This window comes from Montipora capricornis, chromosome 13 (genome assembly GCF_036669925.1).
Source record: "Montipora capricornis isolate CH-2021 chromosome 13, ASM3666992v2, whole genome shotgun sequence".
Classification (NCBI taxonomy): domain Eukaryota; kingdom Metazoa; phylum Cnidaria; class Anthozoa; order Scleractinia; family Acroporidae; genus Montipora; species Montipora capricornis.
In genome coordinates, this window is record NC_090895.1 from 31,479,062 (window position 1) to 31,494,061 (window position 15,000).

Consider the following 15,000-nt stretch of genomic DNA (forward strand, 5'->3'; position numbering starts at 1 on the left):
AATTGAAAAATGGTTCAAATCGGGTCGGATCTGGAAAATAACCACACGGGAATGAAGCAACCCACAATGACAGTAAGGTTAGGCTTTTTAGTTAAGAATTTTTTTATATAATTATCTTAAGCCTTTTATCGGGATTCCCATACAAATCCTTATAATTATTGTTGTTGGCTTTCCGTCACCGAGAGTTTGGGGTGCCTATGGTTAAACACCATACATCCCCAGCCTATTGCCTCTCTCGGTTTAGGGGACTACTGAGTTAAAGGCTGTACGTTCACATCTGGCCAGAAAAAGAGTCAAAGTCTTTAAAAGATCGTTAGAAAAAAATAAAATGCTCCTTTTGTGTAATGATATTTACAAATTGCATATGTTATCCCTTTGTTTTTAAACCTTTTTATTTAGTTAGTTATTTACACGTATATTTTTGTATTTTCATTTTTTTCCCATAGTGAACCTGTTAGCTTATAACCGATTGATGTCCCTGTGTAGTAAACTTGATGTTGGGAGTACAATGGTAAGTTTATTATTTAAATTGGTATTGTTTCAATTTATTGTGAATGGTGAAATTCCTTTTTGCTAGACTCAAGTCATGTCCAGATTTGAGTAAAATCTTAAATCTGCTATATCAAGGAATTTTGGGGGGTATATTTCACTGACAGGAAAAATTTACCGTTGTAAATCAATATCATATACAAATTACCTGTACTTATTTTTTTCATTAAAATGTTTAAATCTCTTTCTATGTCATATCTACCGCAGAAATAAATATTGTAAGACAACAGCTTTAAAAGACATCCACAATGCCTTGTTCTCATTGTAAACAATTTCTTTTATAATTCAGTTGCAGTGACAACATTCCTGAGTAGGAAATCACTTGTGAGGAATTAAATTATTGAGACTCGTTTTTGTTTCAGTGTTGTCACATGTGGACTTGCTTGGAGCAATCCTTAAAATTACACTGGCATTTAATGAAAGATCGACATTTGGACCAGGTACTGTAAAAAGGGTGTTGCACTTAGTGAGATCATCTTTAACAATTTTCGGTTGTTTTGTCTTTGGTTCCTTGTGGCCATTTCCTCTCGTTGCCCAAAATACAAGTTTCAGGTCCATTTCTTGGAGGTTGCAGAAACCTTTGGGTCGAATTAAATAGCCATTTGTAATGCTGCAAATTTGATTATTTATTCTGGGAAAAGAGATTCAAATGAATGCATGTTTATCCATGTGTAAGTTAGTCTCATTAAGAGCTGATTTTGGAGAATTCTTGTTTTGAAAAGAGGCTTAATAGTATTAATTATAATTATGCACAATTGTGACTGTCGAATAGGAAGTTAGATCTACAGCAGCAACATAAAAAACCTCAGCCTGTTCGCATTTTTCAACCTCTTTCGTTAGTATTCCACTTTGATCAACCTTTAAGTATCAATGGAACTACCCACGAACTAAATTTGGATGAACGTGAGATTTGGTTATTTCATGTCACAGATTTGCAGAAAACAGGAAAGAAATATTCAATGTTTTAAAAGCAAATGCAAAGCCATTGTTTTGATCTTTATGATTGTTTCTTGTTTCTTTATGATTGTTTCATCTTTATGATGATTCTTTTCTTGGATTCTTCTTGAAGTAACAGTGTGGTTCATTTTGAACCCCCTACAGGGTGACACGAAATTCCAAGCATGGGCTTGCCCTTCGGGCAATCTGTAATTTCATCTTACCAGCCCAAGTCTCTAAGGAGCTATCCCCTAAAAGCTTTGTATTCTTTCTTTTTCTCTCTCTAACTGCCTGCTAAACACTTATGTCTGCTCAGAAGTTTGCATCACAAAAAAACAACCAACAATACCACACTCGAAATTATGCTTGCCTGTCGGGCAACCCACGATAAGAAATTGCTAGCCCGATATGTCATTCCACTAGCCCCCAGCTATCGAACAGCCTTTTTGTCGTGCCCTGCCATAATATTAAGACAGTGCCATTTTAAATTAGAGATGATAGAAAGAAAACATTTGTCCACAACATTTATTGGATAACAGAGTGTTTTCCTTTTTGTCCCTACAGATGATATTGTGTGCAGTTTATGCCATTCCAAAAGTACTTGGCAAGGAGATTCAATTTAAACAGATTGTCACCTCATACAAAAGCCTTCCTTTTGCGTCCTCATGTGTGAGTATAGCCAAAATACTGAACTGCAAAATTTAAGAATACTGGTAACCTGGATCTACATGTAGAACCATGACACTGACAAACTGCAGCCTGTTACTTGTATAACCTTAATCTATGAAAAACCCTTCTCTTACTCATCTTCACACAGTGTCTTGTGGCTTTGACTGAAATCAAATTTTATTTTTGGTAGACAAGAGATTCCAACCTAAAGTTTCTTGAAAATGTGGCATTAGGTACCAAAGCTCTACAATTTCAAAACCATATCCCAGCAAAATAAGACTAGTACATGTAGCTTACTAAAAGCGTGAATCTTGACCTTCCCATTATTCATATCCTTTAACACTACTTGTCAGAGCAGATTAAATTGTATGGTGGACTCTATTATTGTTGATATCCAGTATGACTGTTTTTTTCAACCTTGTACCAAGGTCTACAAGGGTGATTGTAACAAAGGTCAAGACACCATTATTGGATTCTACAACAGGGTATATATGGTGGCAATGAAATCTATCATTCTTCAGTTTGCTCCAAATAAGGTCAGTGAACTCTACAAAAGTCATATTTTTCACTTAAGCCTCTCATAACTTCATATTGCCACCCAAGTCTGTCTAGTCTATATTTCATCTTATTTAGTGATGCCAATTCCATCAGTTAATGGGCAATGCATGATTTGTACCGGTGAGGTAGCTTGGCACACATGGATGGTTGACTTACAGTATACTTCCTTTAAACAGTGTAAAATAATTGTTTTTATTATAATAGATACAGATGAAATACTAGGATTCTCCTTTTTACTAAAAAGTCATGTCTTCTCTGCATGCATAGTGCAGTGAAGATATTAGTCATGGTACGTTGTAACTAATATTTGTAGCCAGTGAAAACTGAGCTTCCTCTTCATTGTAAGATACGGTACTTTTGTACTACATTTAATATTTTTATGCCTCAATTTGACATTATCACGATTTGCTGTTATGCAACATGTTTGTTTCAGCAGCTATGTAGTTTTTCCTCTTCATTGTAAGATACTTTTGTACTACATTAACATTTTTATGGCTCAATTTGACATTGCCATGATTTGTTGTTATGCAACATGTTTGTTTTAGCAGTTGGTGACCACGTTTTTACCCATTTTGAAAACAAGTGATGCAAGTTGTTTCTAATCTGGACATTTCGTCACTATCTACATGAATTGTATAACAAACGGAACGTTACATGGCGGCTTGGGGATATGAATTCTATCCCCTCTTGCTGATATATATTGGCGCACTTAATAATTATTGTGATATGTAATATCATGTGTATATATTAATTAATGATAACTAACATTTGTATGCATTAATTTTCAATAGATTCCTCCAGTTTCTCCTTCTCTGAAGAGTTCTGTTAGGTACAGTATGCCATCTGAAAACAAAGCATACATGTAATGCATTAATTCTAGCATGATAATTAACTTTTTATTTGCTTAATAACAAACTTTTTTTAAATTTTAGAGTTGCTGGGACAAAAAACTTTTATTTATCACCTTTGAAAAATTCACCAAGCCAAACTTTGTCTCCCAGGTCAAGGTAAATGTTACTTTGCTACCTTGATCTGCATTTGAGTAATAGTAATTTGCAAAGCTAATTCACCAATAGCATGTCATGTTACCCTTTAGTCTCCTTATGTTGAGATCATTTCCCATTGTGGGAAATCATCATGTACAGGGGATTGATGATAGAGGTTCATCAATACTTGACCTATATATTAAGGAAACTCTGCCTACATATTTTTTGTCTTGTTAGGTCACTCTACAGCTTTGGTGATTCACCAGGGGTAGGTAAATAGCTTTGATCTTAAAAGTGGTACCATGATAAAACAATTCCTTCATTTTTTCTTCAGAGTTTAAAAGTGTGTTTGCGTAACACCTGCCTGGCAAAATTTTGAACTTTGATTTTTACTTTGAGTGGAAGTTTTTGGATTTCACAGTCGGCCATTACTCACGTTCAAAACTGACCGACTAAACCTCAGAGGGTTGGATCTAGGGAAAAGTGACGTCATTCACTCAATTGCTTAAAATTTCAGCATGTAAAAACAGTTTATTATGTACGCAAAACACGAGTTTAAAAATGTGAAAGCTCAAAATTCCTGTGCTGCATATTAATTCTGCAATGTACAAATACATTGCATTCTCAAACTAGTGAGTGTTTGACTTCATTTTCTCCTCAATCCGGCTCTCTCAAAATTTTAAAGCTGGCAGACAATTAAATAGGAAAAGTCCAGTTAAAATAAACAGATGTCTTTTTTTAATTAAGGGAATGCCATTGTTTTGCACTGTGTACATTGTGACTTTGAAGATGGCGGCGTTTCTCGCCAGCCCTCTGAAGAGAGACAACAAAGGCCGCTTTTGGTGTTCCAAAGCTTTTAAGCGCAATCATGATAGCTAGCTCTTCTCGGTTAAAAAGTTTGTTGTGATACAAAATTTATCTTCGAGTGTTGAAAAATTTTAACCATAGACACAGTTATCTTTTCACATGTGAAAATAATGTTGTTTTCGTGCGAAAGCTCACTTGGTATTTCAGGGTGTTTATTTTTTAATACATAGCCTTTTTTTAATATTTTCACCATGAAGGGCACTGGGTCATTACCAAAAACGTCGCTATATTTTCATGTAAGATTTCTCTCTTTTCCTGCTTTTGCAGTCTGGGGATCGGGCTAGTTTATCAAGGATCAATACCTCGATGCGCACAGTGCAAAATCAACCAAATGTACCGCAAAAGAGATTGCGTTTTGATGACTGTGACTTCAAAGACTCTGCACCAACCTGCTCCAATGGCCACACAAAGAACGACGAGGAGGGGACTGAACTGAATGTGAATCAAACAAAAGACAGCGAGACAAGTTGATATGGCGCAGGTTTTTCAGACAAAATTTAAATAGACCACACAAACAAGGAAACAAATGCTAATTTACTCGACAAAGTGATCCTGATTCAAATAAAAGTTCTTCACTTTATAGGGAAAGGGTTTATTCCTGTGAAATTTCAGTTAGTTTGGTCATTAAAATGTGGTGTTTGAAGTTTGAATAGCTGACAAAAAACAAGCCATTGGAGAAGACCGACTGCTCAAAAGCATAAAACCTTTCCACATTTGGAGTAAGTTGTTGACTCATAGACTTCCCGGGTGGAAATAAGTTTCTTTTGATGACCAGGTTGGGATTGTAGATCCCTTTCCTTGAAAATAGTATATACTACAGCACATTGCATGACTGAGACTTCTCAAAACAGATACGCTCAACAATGTTTAACGTATGCTTCCAGATACAGGAACCAAAGTTCCATAGAGAACGTTTACAGGCGGCAAGTAATATTTTATTTATTCTTGAAGACCCTTGTTCTAAGTTACTTTATTTGCTTCAAATTATCATTTAACAGATAACTATTTATTTTGTTTGAGTGTGCATTGTTTATACTCCCAGGAGGATTAAACATGCTAACCATCATGAGGAATTAGTAGTGTAGAAATGTGTGAATAAACCAAACAGGCCAATTCGGAAAATACATACCATAATACTCTTTGTTTGTCCCCTCAAATTTTGCATGAGCACTATTTTCCAGTTTCTCTTCACACTTACAAGAGAAGATGAAAACAATGCTCATGCAAACTTTAGGGGACAAACAAAGAGTATAATGGTATTTTCCAAATTCATGGAAGAGCAGCCAGTTTCAACACTTTCAAAAAACTGTACTGTAACTCTAAATCAACCAAGCAGCTATGTAAAACTGCAATTATTGCTCTGAACAAAATGCACTGAAGAGTGTGACGTAATAGGTTGCCATAGCAACAGGTGATTTATCTAATGCTTATATTTAACCCTTTAACTCCCAATAGTGCCACTTATAGATTATACTCTGTCTAACGCCAGACGATTTTACTCATCAATGGGGAACCCCACAGGGCTGAAAGGGTTAAAGAACTAACTCAGTGACCCCATTTTTATTGCTGAAAAGTAATAGACCGTATTCATAAATGGTGGCTAAGTAATTATTCTTTTGTCTTTATGCTAATCATCCTAACTAGCCTCATAAACACCATCAAAATTCAAAAGAATTTTTGTTTTAAAGTGAGGCTAGTTAGGATGATTAGCACAAAGACGAAAGAATAATTTCTTGACCACCATTTATGAATATGGTCTATAAGCAAGCTAAGTTCAACCCTTCCCAGAAATAAAAGATGGGGGTCACCTAGTTCGTTTTTGAAATATAAGTATTTTTTAAATGGCTTCCCTGTTGCTATGGTGATCTATTATGCCATGATAATGAGTGCTTCTTATAACTTTAGCAAAAATCATTGTTTCAAGTGGTACCACAAAATTGCCTATATGCGAAAAAGAGTTGAAAGACAGAATCCTTGTAACAACAGTCTCTTGAAATTGTTAAAACTGGTTTGACCTTAATTAGCAAGTTGTAAAAAAAGTAGGTAGATATTCAGCTTGCCTTTACGTTCAGGCCTTACGTCCTTTTCTTCATTTTATTTTGTTTCAAAATTGATCCTTGTCCCTGTAAGGGTAGAATAAAGGTGTTTTCAAACTTTTCAGGTGTCATTTTTCATGCACTAAGTATTATTGAATATAAATTAACGGGCAATGAGTGGAGGGGGTTTTGAGGTTTCAACCTCAGGATCACTGGTTCTTGGCCTTAACACAGTGTTGCTCCAGACACGACCCCATGGATATATCAGATACATGCTGTTGGTACTTCACTAGCACCCCGTTGGATGGAGAGGGGCGACAGCAATACTCACAGCTGGTCCATGCTACTTGAAACATGGATAAGCCTGTGTACGACACAACCTTGTCTATAAGACGTTGATGCCCATCTCCAAAATATTGTACAATCTGAATGCCTTGATTATCGTGAAAGTTTGCGTAGCTGATAAGCAGTCTATTTAAATAATCTGAGAGTAAAACTCTTAAAGTGCTATTATGACGAAATTTGCATTTTTCCTATCTAAGCCATTTTAGGACATACCAGTGAACATGAAGTCTGTACGAGACGAAGAATGCGGTTACCATTTTCAAATATCTCTTGTTCCAGAGATATTCAATATGCAAATAAGCCAGGTGATGACGTCATTAACTCAACTGAGTTTTGGTCAAATATGATGAAGAAAGATATCTCAGCCAATTTGTATCAGAAATGTTCGATTCTTGGCAGTAAGATTTTAGTACATGTAGATGTGCTCCACAATATGAGCATACCAGTTTTGTTACCATGACAACATACTGGGTGCCAGACGTCCCTGATATTAAAGGCTTTATAGGCCACCTCTGGTATTCTATCTTCATATTTGTCAATGGTGCCTCATGAGCATGATCCTGCAAGCATATACATGTAAATATGTTAGGCCTAGTTTGTGGCCTTGTTAAACGTTTTTCTAGCTTAAGATCACCAAAAATATTGAAATAAGATTAGAGGGGACTGGAAAAGAGTGAGCGCCCATGGAAACCAATTAACCTTTATAGCTGTGAGTGTGTTGCCCGTAGAACTACATGTATGAGCCCACCAAGTTTCAATGGTCTCTGCTGCAAATTGACTGAGATAGCTCTAATTATATACTTAATGTTATATTGGGTTGAGTCAATGACGTCACCAGTCCTCTCGTATGCATCTGTTGTGCATTTTTCAAACTAAAATATCTCCACAACCAATGCAGATATTTTCAAACGGTAAACGGCGTTTTAATCTTTCCTGGTATTCTCTGATAAACCTAAAAATTCAAGGGATAAAAATTTGACCATAGTAGCACTTTAGGGAGGCGAGACCAGTTTCAACAAACTGTGCCATGTGGAAGGATTGAATCTTTTCAACTGTTTTATGTGATGGCAAAGTCACAGTTTTACATAAACACTAGCCTGAAATGTCAGTCGTCTCCTGCCCTAAGCCTTCCCCGGGGAAGGCTGAGGGCGGGAGACGACTGACATTTCAGGCTACATAAACACCAACAATTGCTTTAACAAGATGCACTCGTTGATGTGACGTAATAGATCGCCATGGCAACAAAGAAGCCATCTAAAAATGCCCTATATTTTGTCTGTAAACGTTTTTGTCTCAAAAACGAAGTTGCTGACCTCAATAGACCATAATTTTATTCGTATTCTCAGTATTGGACTGGAACTAGCTTGCAATGGTGGCTAATGCGGGGAAATCTTTTCAAATGCAAATACTTTTTAGTATATTCCCCCGCATTAGCCTCCATTGCAAGCTAGTTCCAGTCCAATACTGGGAATACGAATATGGTCTATTGTTATTTCTGGAAAGTGATTAACAGGCTCAAAGAAAACTCTGTGCAGTGTTTTTTTAACTGAGCCTACTAATTATTTTTCAGAAGTAAAAATTGAGTCACTGAGTCCGTTTTTGAGATATAAGCATGTAAGGTGGCTCAAATCAGTTTCAACACGTTCAAGAGACCTTGTTATTAGAAGGATTGACACTACAACACTATCACTTATCAGTAATGTTATGGTGCCATGTCAAAGATCGATTATTGCTGAACAAAGTGCAATCATTTGTGTGACATAAAAAGTTACTGTGGCAACAGGAAAGCCTTACAAAAACACCCTATATTTTGGATTTACTTGCTCATATCTGAAAAACGAACTCAGTGACCCCAATCCCAATTTTTTTATTGCACAAATATGACAAGCAGGCCAAGATGAAACTCTGCAAAGTTTTAAAAAGTTTTTGCAGGGCTTTCTTGTTGCCACGGTAACCTTTTACATTACGTTTCGGCAATCATTGGTGTTTGATATGGTACCATAAAATTGCTTTTCAGTGATAAAATGTTGTATTGTTAATCCTGCTAATAAGAACGTTTCTTTCAAGTGTTGAAACTGGTTTGAGCCACTTTACAACAAAATTTAGGGCATTTAAGACGGCTGTATTGTTTCCGTGGTGACCTATTACGTCACATCAATGATTGTGTTGTTAAGCAATCATTGCTGTTTCATTTGGTACCATAGCTTTGCCAGCTGGTATTTTTTATAGGCCATTGTTGTAACAATGATAAAACAACCTTAACCCTTATTAATTCTAACCCTGGGCCTAAGAACTATTATTTTTGCCTAAGGTTACATTAGGAAAGTAAGACAATGACCTGTAAACCTGATCTGTGGCCTGTAAAAAATATCTGCCATAACATTGCCGTTTCGTAAAACGTTGTAGAGTTAATCCTTACCTCAAAATTGTTGAAACTGACGTGGGCCACATTAGAAATCATAACGGAACATTCAAAACTCCCAACTTGCAAGAGGCAACCAGTTGGCGGCTACTTACATAGCACGGTAGTTTTCAAAGACAGTAGTCCAGCCAGTAGTCAGTGGAATTCCAACTCTGTACGGTGACCCCAACCACCAATCTCGTACGACTCTTTCCATTGCAGGCGGTCCCCACGTGACTGCCCACTGACCATAGAGTCCAAGCAGTCAGGACTCTGCGCGAGATGGTCCAACCATACAATCCCACCCATGCATGGGTCTTTTCAATGCACCAATGGCAAATAAGCCTGTTTCATATTTAATTTCGCTCAGCAAACACAAGAGCAAAGTCCTTGGAGAAATAATGTATTGCCTATTAACGTATTATCACCCTTAAGTCTTAATGGAACTGTGTGCACGAAACAACTTTTCAGATAAAGATCATTGCAGTTAAAACTCGTTTCAGGCTGCACGCAACATTGGGTTTTCACTGTTAACAGAGGGTTTCCAGTGGAAAAGGACTACTAAATAAATATAGATGCTTTGCAACTAATCTCTTGAGACAGATACTAATGTAATGTACCACTGCTGGGAGACAAACAAAAGGAGATAATGATTGTTATTAAATTCTTTTGTTTCTATCTTTCTGATTGGTTCACTCAATCTCGGTTATCAGCTCATACGACCTGATATGGAAACTGATTGTCAAGTGTTGCCAAGCTGAAAAATTTGTGCGGGAAGCAAAATATCCCGGGACACAACATCATATTCAGAATTTGATGAACATTTAATAAAACAATTATGCCATTCGTGCTCATTTGACATGACACTGGTTATAGCCAACTCAGTGCAATGTGCCTCGTTGGCTATTTACCATCTCATATCCAATTTGTGCTCATGGAATAACTGTTAAATGTCTTGTTTTCATCCATCAACATGGCAGTGATGACATGACGTGAAAAACACATACTACTGTCAGGCGATTTTCGAGGGTATCCGCAAGTCCTCAACCGTTTCTATGGCAACAGTACCTTCCAAAACGTTTTGGAAAATATTAAAAACTATTTCACTGAACTGGTGTTTTTCAAATTTCGAAAACCCCATTAAATTCTCTTAATCAATACATACATGTAGTATGAGAAAAACTGAATTCTATTAGAACTTGAGTTATGAAAACCCTTCTGCTAGACAATAAGGAAAATGCCAGTTCCATTACCAAGGCAACAATAGGGGAATACCAAACAAGTTACCTGGCAGTAGTGTTGGTCAAATATCAAAACGTTTTCCTGCTGAAAGGATTGACAGTGTTGTGACATACCTTCTACACTTACCAAAATAGGACTGCTGGCAGTCTATGCCAACTAGTTGGTAGCTAGCTTTGTAGAGATTGAGGATGCCCATGTCTGCAGACACCAGTTTCATGTCTGCACTGCAATTTCAGAGTTTTGATTTCCTCAACTCCAGAAAGGGACAGCTAGCAGTGTAATGTTGGCACAGTTTCTTGTGGTGTCCTTGCACACTGCAGCATTGACTGAGTCTCCGGAGATTGACGGGTGTGGAACTTTGCAAGTAGGTCAACTGGGCTGTCTCTTTGCTTCTCTCACTGAGGTGGGAGTTGGCTTTGTACCAGTCTTCCATTGACTTATCCTTGTGCCCAGAGCTGCTTTATGGATGGTGGAACTCAGTTTCCTCCAGTGCATGGCTAGTGTGTCTGCTGCACTAATGGTCACTCTAGACGGTTGATGGATGCAGCAAAGCTATGCTGTTGTGCAGTCCCTGTTCTTCTAGGGGTTGCTTTTGGTTGGTGCTTTGTTTTTGTTTTGTTTTTTTTCTATAGTGGCAGCTGGGCTTGATGTTGGCAGTGCAGACAAGAAGGGCGTAGCCTGAGTCGCCCTCTGTGCTGTGGAAGCCACGAGTATAGCATGTCTGACATCCTAGGCTTCCTCAAGATCTCAAGGTCAAGTTGGTGCGATTTACTTGACCTGGGTTGCCTCCACGAGACCTTGTGTGATGGCCTGCATGATTGATATGCAGAGGTTGTATTGGCAAGAGTTTGAGAAGCCACTGGCCCATTCTTGTTCAGCGGTCCAAGACCAAAGTGACCAATGCAATTGGGCCAGCTGTCAGTGCAAGACTAGCAGCAGAGTATGACAGCTGGCTCAAGCCAGCATTGAGCAGCATTGAGTGTTGGTGTACGGCTTGAGAGAGAGGATCCTTTCCATTCCATTGCTTGGGGTCTCAATCATTGGCAGTATTGGTTTCTTCACTGCAAAGCCAACTCCGAACTCCTTTTTCTCTTCAGTTTTTCTTCCCCTTGTCAGAAGGTGTACAATATTTGAGTGTGCATATTTTGACCTGCAAGCAGTTTCCTGGAGCGCAACTACGTGAATATCCAGCATGCTGGGCATTGTGTCAATGACTGTTGTCTTAGGGAGGTTGCTACTGATCAGGTTGAGGTCTACGTCTCAGCCTGTTGTCACGTTCCTGACAATCCAACAAGCTATCCAAAGTGCTGGAGTGCTTTTTGTCTAGTGCTGCTGGGTGTGCAGGTCGGTTTGCCGAGACCTAAGTCTCTGAGCTCCTTTCACCAAGAGGAGTAGGCAGGCTGTGGCGGGCTAGTACCTTATTGGCTGGGTTAACTTGAGGTGAGCAGCACCTAGCCAATGGAGTGCGATAATTCCTTCCACCGTTGGAAACGATCAGGTGTCCTCTACGCCAATCTTACGAGTAAGGCAGAGCTGTACATCTAGAGCCAGTTTAACTACAGGAGCTGCCAGAGATGACATGGTAGCCAGAAAACTACCTACGGGGATCCCCTTCATGAAGCTAGGTGGCAGCTGAGGTGCAACGTAAATGGAAAAACACACACAGACACAACTATAGCACAACAGTGAACTAGTGAACTATGAATTTCATATCTTACAATCATACGTAGGTCACGTCAGAATCATACTAGACCTCTCCCGTTAATTCAATCCCCAGTTTCAAAATGTGAACATAAATCTGGGAGACCCTTCGGGCTCTAACGAAAGGGGGAAATGACATATTTAACTTCTCATTGTCGCAAAACTTTTGCGTGACTTCATCATCATCTAAGTTGCAACGAGTTCATGGCTCACATCAGTAAACGTTTTTTTATTCTTTCCCAGAATGTTCATTATGTCTAACTACCGTACACAAATTCGTTTTTCGCATCTACTCTATTTTCTTCAATAAAAAAGTTCAATTAAAGAGAATAATTAAAGGCCTAGCGTTCTTGCATTTAACCCTATACCCTCGTTTTGCAGTGCTTTCAGTTACTGTATAATTATACTACTGTATGGACCATCTTTAAAATGGTTCATTGTCATACTTTCCCTTCATTTTTTGCGGATAACAACATATCTAAAATGTGCAACTTCCTTGCCTGTCTCGCCTTTTTCCACAGATATGATGACACGAAAGCTATTCTAGTCAAGCTGATCGTAACACTGCTTGTTAAAAGATCGTATTGTGTGGTTCTTGTGGACACGCCTGCCATAAGAATTTTTTCCAACGCCCAAAAAAGAACACTGTGCCTTTATTTTTCTCATAAATTAATAGGCCAGTTCCGAGTTCACGTCTGCCTCCTCTTCAAAGCGAGTCTAAGTGCGAAGTTTTTGTAATGATAATTAGTTCTACTTTGCATATGAATGTAAACTAATTTTCATAACAAAGAATTTGCACTTAGACTCGCTTTGAAGATGAGGCAGGCAAGAACTCGGAAATCGCTTATTGCCCTGTTTACCCATGACGCCAGTAGGAGCATGAACCTGCAAAATGAAGGCGTTTAACATAATAAACGCTTTGAAACTGCCTGTCACGTCATAAGGAAATTTATCCAACCACAGGCAAGATTTCATGTTAGACGCATGGCCAAAACTCTACCTTGTAAATTTTAGGCTTGGGTTCCTTACATATATATAAAAGATATTTCGTGGCTGTTAGGAGATATGAAATTTCTCTTCGGGTGTTGAAAACGAGAAAAGAAATTTCGTATCTCCAAGCGGTCATGTAATGTTCTATTTATTATATGAACACCAATGAAATACCAAACCATTTCACTTTAATATTTGTTGTAGTCCTAACGTACAACAAGGGCGCTAATCATTTTTTAACGATAGCAACAGCGATCTTTTTACATGGAAGCTCACCTGGTATTATTTTAAAATGTATCCTTTCGATGTCATTTAATCAAATAAAACGACCTCTCTGTTCGGTCTGACCAGCTGACCTCAATAAATATACTTAAGTGTACAAGAAGTACACGCATTTTCAAATATTTTACAGCAAAATAGCTTGGCAAAAAGATAGTGGATATCATTAAAAAGGAAACTGATTCTGCTTGATTCTGTTTCTCAACTTGATGGGGTGGCCAAGCAGATGACCAAATTCTTATTCTTCCCTTCCTCTGAGCTCAAGGGTAAGAGAGGAAGAGAGAGACTCGGAAAACAAGACGAGTAATTTCTAAAACGTGCCGCACCGCACTCTTTCAAACGAAGTTTAATAGCGGATTTCAACAAACACTTCAAACTGTTACCACACTGAAATTTACTGCTTCAAGGTACTTAGTGAATGAGAAGAATGATTTAAAGAGGGAAAACGTTTTGCATCGCTATACTTTGTTATTAAACAAAACCCGCCACGCATTTTCCTGTTTCTGGAGCCAGCAACAACTGTCTCTTTCTTGTTCTGACTGGTTAAATTGAATGGAAGTGTGTGATTGGTTAGAGAAACATTAAATCGGGTTTGGTCTGTAAAAAAAACTAATATTCATGGCTTGTTACTGCCAGAGTACAGCCCATGATTTTTAGATCAAACTCGGATCAGATATCGTGAAGATGTTGAAGACTGTTATGACAACAACAATCACTTAATATGACAACCGTACTCACCAAGCATGAGCATAGTAATTAAATTCAACCTTAAAAACCATACACGCAAACTTAGCACAAAGTAAAAAGAAAACAAACTTTGTTATGAAAAACAATTACATATGACTCTAAAAAAGAACTATCTTAAGAATTTGCCAAATTCAAGTAGTTTAAAGCACTTTACTGTAGGTGGAGCAGCTAGAACGGTCTGTGGTTTGTAAGGTCAATTTCAGACCCCAGCTGTTCGAAGGGTGCATAGAGTTATCCAGCAGAAAAATCACTATCCAGTCGATAGGTCTAAACACTAGCAAAACCAATGGGCCATTTCCGAGTTGCTGTTTGTCTCGGTTTTGAAGTGTCTTGGTGCTCAACTATTGTAAGGGAAATAAGTTTGATTTGCATAAGAATACGCAACTCATTTCCATTTGAATGGTTGTGCACCAGGACTCGCTCTGAAACCGAGGCATGAGCAACTCGGAAATGGGCTATTGAGTCATCCAGTGGATAGCCCTTTCCACCCTTTGAACAAATGGGGCCGGATGATTACATTTACAAATACATGTAACAATAAAATATTATGGAATCCTTCCCCTCAAATATATGAATAGTGATTAGAATAAAATTGGTGGAGGACAAACCAATAGAACTTTTGCATCTAACGATCACATGGTACAAAATCCGCCATGCTGGAGGGCAAGCTCATTATTATTCCCCCACTGGGACA

At 38.1% G+C, this 15,000-nt stretch overlaps 1 protein-coding gene across 5 annotated transcripts in view; it reads left to right on the plus strand.

The window, feature by feature from the left end:
* Positions 1 to 6,721, plus strand: part of LOC138029304 (retinoblastoma-associated protein-like) — a 46,585-nt gene extending 39,864 nt beyond the window's left edge. For all 5 annotated transcript variants that reach the window (XM_068877027.1, XM_068877029.1, XM_068877030.1 and 2 more), the window contains exons 27-34: positions 447 to 511; positions 912 to 989; positions 2,050 to 2,154; positions 2,583 to 2,690; positions 3,504 to 3,541; positions 3,645 to 3,719; positions 3,936 to 3,966; positions 4,833 to 6,721. In XM_068877027.1, the coding sequence (XP_068733128.1) occupies positions 447 to 511; positions 912 to 989; positions 2,050 to 2,154; positions 2,583 to 2,690; positions 3,504 to 3,541; positions 3,645 to 3,719; positions 3,936 to 3,966; positions 4,833 to 5,036 (704 nt within the window). In that variant the 3' untranslated portion in view covers positions 5,037 to 6,721. The remainder of the gene's footprint in view (positions 1 to 446; positions 512 to 911; positions 990 to 2,049; positions 2,155 to 2,582; positions 2,691 to 3,503; positions 3,542 to 3,644; positions 3,720 to 3,935; positions 3,967 to 4,832) is intronic.
* Positions 6,722 to 15,000: the final 8,279 nt, after the last annotated feature.